The 5,201-nt window shown below is 38.4% G+C and overlaps 1 protein-coding gene across 1 annotated transcript; it reads left to right on the top strand.

The window, feature by feature from the left end:
• Positions 1–617: 617 nt before the first annotated feature.
• On the top strand, positions 618–3,113 carry LOC18108992 (probable LRR receptor-like serine/threonine-protein kinase RKF3). Its single transcript, XM_006387198.3, has one exon. The coding sequence runs from the start codon at positions 809–811 to the stop codon at positions 2,852–2,854; it is 2,046 nt and encodes a 681-aa protein (XP_006387260.3). The 5' UTR covers positions 618–808; the 3' UTR covers positions 2,855–3,113.
• Positions 3,114–5,201: the final 2,088 nt, after the last annotated feature.

Below are 5,201 nucleotides of genomic sequence, written 5' to 3' on the forward strand. Positions count from 1 at the left end.
AGTTATGATAACATATGAGTTTTATTTCAACCCCTTTTATTTTTTAATTAAGTTATTTTTTTTAATAAAATCATGAAATTAAAATTGTGGTTCGCGGTGATTTTTTTTCAAAAATATAACACTTTTTAAGCACAAATCACATCTTTAAAAGTTAAAAAAACATATTTTTTACTAAAAAAGAAAAAAAACTAAACTATCCCCATCCAAATACATACTAAGTTATATGATAATATTTTTTTTTTAAATCAACATTGATTAAGAATTTAAATTTGATATGCTTTAAGAAAATAAAAAGCATCAAAATTTATAATACTTTCTTAGTTTAATTCTAGGATATAAATTCTCTAAATTCAATTTCCATTAACAAGAAATTTAGACATTGATAACAGTTAAAAAAATGCTATATAAATTATATAATTTAATGACCGGTTTTCTTTTTTGAAAATCTGACAAATAAGAAATTATTTATTTTAAAAAACAATTGTAAGAACCGACAACTGATTTTCAAAGTTGTAACTTGTAAGCATAGGCTGTTTTTATTTTTTATTAAAAATAAAATCAGAGAAATTTTAAAAAACAGAAAGACACCATGTGGCCGTTAATTATGATCTTAACCTCTCCTTCCTGGAATCTGCCAGGCAAGCATCTATCATCTGCTGCTGTAAAAGGTATAAGAAGATTAGAATTTAGATAAAGCTAAACTTTTGATTAATCAAGTCCCGATAATCCATCAATTTCTCCACCAACCCCTCCTCTCTTCTCTATGGTAGAACTCCAGCCCTAGCAGCGTTGCCACCTCCCTTCCCAAATGTTCAATCTCCTTCTCCTCACCATCACAACATTCCTCATCACTCTATCCCTCGTTCAATCTCAAGCTCAAAACAACACAGCACCATGCCCGTTAGACTTCGACGTGCTCCAAAACCTGATATCTGCCGGCTCCAATCGCATCCCCACTTCAGACATCAACCAGCAGTGTCAGTACATCCGTCAAGGACTTCGACTTGTTCAATCCCATTACCTCCAGATTAACAACTCCTTCCTGCCTCCACTCGACTCTGCTGAATCATGCTGGAGCACTTACCAAGTCCTCATCGATGGATTCCTTCCCAATTTCGATATCCGCTCTTCTTGCGGCTTCAACACTAGCTGGATCTCCCAGGGCTGTATGAACATCTCTACCAGGTCCCAGTTCGAGGCCATCGTCCCTGTCTCTGCTCTTAATGATGTTGCTTCCAACTGTAACCAGTCCCTTCAGAATAATTCTCCGTGCGCTGCCTGTACTACCAGCTTGTCCACGCTGCAAGCCAGGTACTTGACGGGATCTTCCATCGGGAATGTTTCGGATTGCCAGGCATATCCCTCCATTTATGCCGCGGCTTTTACTAATAGGTATGGACCTACTGATAAGGGCACAGCCAAGTGTTTGTTTTTCCTTGATTTTAGTTCCAAGAAATCTAGCAAGAAAAGGAGCATAGTCTTGATCTTGGGTGTTTTATTAGGGGGTGGTGTTGGGTTGGTGGTATTGATTGGTTTGTGCTGGATCTTTCACAAGAGGAAAAAGAGGGCTGACAAATTTGGGAGAGTACTTGAGACAGAGTTGGGTTCTGGGTTGGAGTCCATTAGTCAAAGTACTTCTTTGGTTAAATATACATTTGACGAGATTAGGAAGGCAACTAGAAATTTTTCTAGAGATAACATTATCGGGAGAGGAGGTTACGGGAATGTGTATAAAGGTGAATTGCCAGATGGTTCTCTAGTTGCTTTTAAAAGATTCAAGAATTGCTCGGCTGCAGGTGATTCTTCTTTTGCTCATGAAGTTGAGGTTATTGCGAGTGTCAGGCATGTCAATCTTGTTGCTTTGAGAGGATATTGTACTGCTACTAGTCCTTTTGAGGGTCACCAGAGGATAATCGTGTGTGATTTGATAAAGAATGGCACTTTGCATGACCATTTATTCGGGTCCTGTGCGGAAAAGCTTAGCTGGCCTATTCGGCAAAAGATTGCTTTAGGGACTGCTAGGGGATTGGCTTATTTGCACTATGGGGCTCAGCCGTCAATTATTCATAGGGATATTAAAGCTAGTAATATACTTCTGGATGAGAGTTTTGAGCCCAAGGTTGCGGACTTTGGGCTAGCAAAGTTTACCCCAGAAGGAATGACACATTTGAGCACCAGGGTAGCTGGGACTATGGGATATGTTGCTCCTGAGTATGCTTTGTATGGGCAATTAACAGAGAGAAGCGACGTGTTTAGCTTTGGTGTCGTGCTTCTCGAGCTTTTGAGTGGGAAGAAGGCACTTATGGTGGATCATGAGGGACAGCCATCTATTGTGACTGATTGGGCATGGTCATTAGTGAGAGAAGGGAGAACTTTAGATGTTATCGAAGATGGCATGCCGGAATCAGGGTCACAAGAAATTTTGGAAAAGTATGTTCTGGTGGCAGTTCTTTGTTCTCATCCACAGTTATATGCTAGGCCAACAATGGATCAAGTCGTGAAAATGTTGGAAACAGATCTCTCAATTCCTTCCATTCCAGAAAGGTCAATTTCTCTTGTAGCTGAGATGGATGATATTGAGAGAACTGCGAGCAGAAGCGCCTCTGGTCAGCTCTCTAGTCCAGCTGGCTACCAGCATTTCACATTCGAGAATGATAGCCCTTCTATCCGCAAGGAAGAAGGGTCAAGTTTTTCTCTTGTAGCTGAGATGGATGAAATTGAGAGAACTGCTAGCAGAAGCGCCTCTGGTCAGCTCTCTAGTCCAGCTGGCTATCAGCATTTCACATTCGAGAATGATCGCCCTTCTATCCGCAAGGAAGAAGGGTCAAGTTCAGACTCTAGAGCAATAGAATAGCTGTGACATTAATGGTTTGATTTGCACTGATTGGTATGCCCAACCATTTGTTTGTTGATTTAGATTGCATATCCTGGATTTGGAACCACTCCTCTCACTGTAAAGATAAATAGATGAAAAAGGAATAGATAATTCTTTTAGTTTAAGTGATATAGGATGCCAATCTGATGTTTTGTTTGCATATGATATTATGTATCTAAATGAAGATGTGTATCATTGGATTAATAATTAAAGATGCATAATCTGACCTTTTGCATCACGTAAAGCTTCATGCCTTGCAAGTGCTAGAGGTAATAGTATTACTGTATAGCATAATCAAGTTGCCATTTTCAAATTTTCTTCCGATTGAAGAATTTATCCTTTTTTGTTTGCTCATTTACTTTATCGCTGAGTAGACAGACTGAATAGAGATTATAGCGAGTAGCCAGTATCTAAACATTGGTCTTGAGTCAACCCCTCCTTGGGGAGGCTATCGAAGGGTTGGTGTGCTGCCTTGCGAGTTTCCAAACCTTCAAGGCACGGCAGAAGCTCGCAGTATGTTTGGACTGTTATGGAGAAAAGGCTTAGTTTGTTTACCGAAAGTAGCATGGTATTAGTGATGTTTGCAATGTAAATCATATTTAGAGATGAGAAGGCTGAGCTGTAGGTGGCATAATATGCACTCGGAAAGTTTGTGCGCTAGGTAGGCTGGCCGGAGAATGAAAATGCTTTGTATGATCAAAGAACGTATACGAGTTCTGATCTCGGTTTCATTATGGTGTTTCTTGACTCTGAACTAGGAAGAAAATCCACAGAATACACACGAGTAACTGATCTAGGCTTCAAGTGCCAGTTTGTACGAGGAACTCTCTCTGGGTTTACTTGCAATGCTGTTTGCATATTGCGATGGGGCAAAGCAAATCCTAACAGGGCATGTTGTTAGACAAGAACAGAGATTCTTTCATCCACTTGGAGAAGCCTCAAAGCTTAAAAACAAACCGAATTTGGGGTGGGGGAGGAAGCTGGCTACCCAGTTTCTCGGACAATCATTCCCTATAGCCTTTGCTAAACATTCCAGGTAGGCAAGGAAGAGAACTGCGATTGAAGCTGCTTAAAACCACATTCAAGGCTCTTGTGCAGCGCCTTGATGCTATTGAATCAAAAGTGTTAGAACAGTGCAAGGACTTTTTTTTTTCTGGAATGACTTTGTCAAACTAGCCTCAATTAACATACTACCAAGTCAACATAACACCGCTGTAAAGTTGAAAATGTCAAATTCCTCATCTCTGCACGTGCCTGTGAACCTGAAGTATCCACGATTCAACAATTGATCTTAATTTACAGGTCATCTATTCTAAATTTTATCTCTATTCTTCCCTTTGGTTCACATTACTGCTGTCGACGTTTATAGGTCAACAAGTAAGGCCGCCTTTATTTTGTTATTCCTCTTTTAGCTGTCACTACTTGACATTTTTGTTGTGATTATATTCATATAAATTTCTAAAAAACATCATTTACCTGCTTACAATAGCAGTTGAAACCATCATCCATGGCAGCGCCGGTTTTATAACAAAGAATTTTCTTTTTAATTCCTCATGCATGAAACGTGCGTGCTCCCTATTCACAGTCTTGGTGTTTATTATTTTCCTCCTAAAGCAGATGCTATTTTGAAGAAAATTATTTTGACTTTACTGTTCTATGCTTGAACGAGACAGCTTTTTAAGAAAATGACTTTGTGGTTTCAGAAAAAGATAAATCTCATCCTATTTGTCTACGAAATCATTTTCTTGGACTTTTCTTTGGGCTGTTCGTCGATATATATATATATATATATATATATATATAAAGATATGGATAGAGGTAAAGATAAGGCATGAGAGGACATAGAGAATTATAGGTTGTACAGTTCTGCAGTTTTAGGCAGAAAAACCACACACTTGGCAAATCTTTACATTTTTCACGATAGCTTCTACAGTTCTATTTGTTATTCAACCGATACTTTCAGGAAATATGACAGGTTTAATTGTTAATACGTTAAATTTTAATCACTATCGGAAAATCTATACTATATTTACGATGATTAGGGAATAATAAACGAATATGAAACAAATATAGCACATGGAAAAGATTACAAATCGTTTAAGATCAATTGCAGAAAACCGACTATTAGGATAAAAAGACAAGGCATATTTGGGGTTTTCGTAAACAAAATCAGAACCTGTTATACAATGCAACTTCAATATGGAAAATCAACTCTTAGGGCTTTAACTTCAAATCTGAAATGTTAATTTCCGGGTATGTATTAAGTATTCTGTTTTCGGTTCCATATTGACGGTTGGTGCAATGATCGGTGTAATCACAAGAAAGG

This window comes from Populus trichocarpa, chromosome 14 (genome assembly GCF_000002775.5).
Source record: "Populus trichocarpa isolate Nisqually-1 chromosome 14, P.trichocarpa_v4.1, whole genome shotgun sequence".
NCBI classification, from domain to species: domain Eukaryota; kingdom Viridiplantae; phylum Streptophyta; class Magnoliopsida; order Malpighiales; family Salicaceae; genus Populus; species Populus trichocarpa.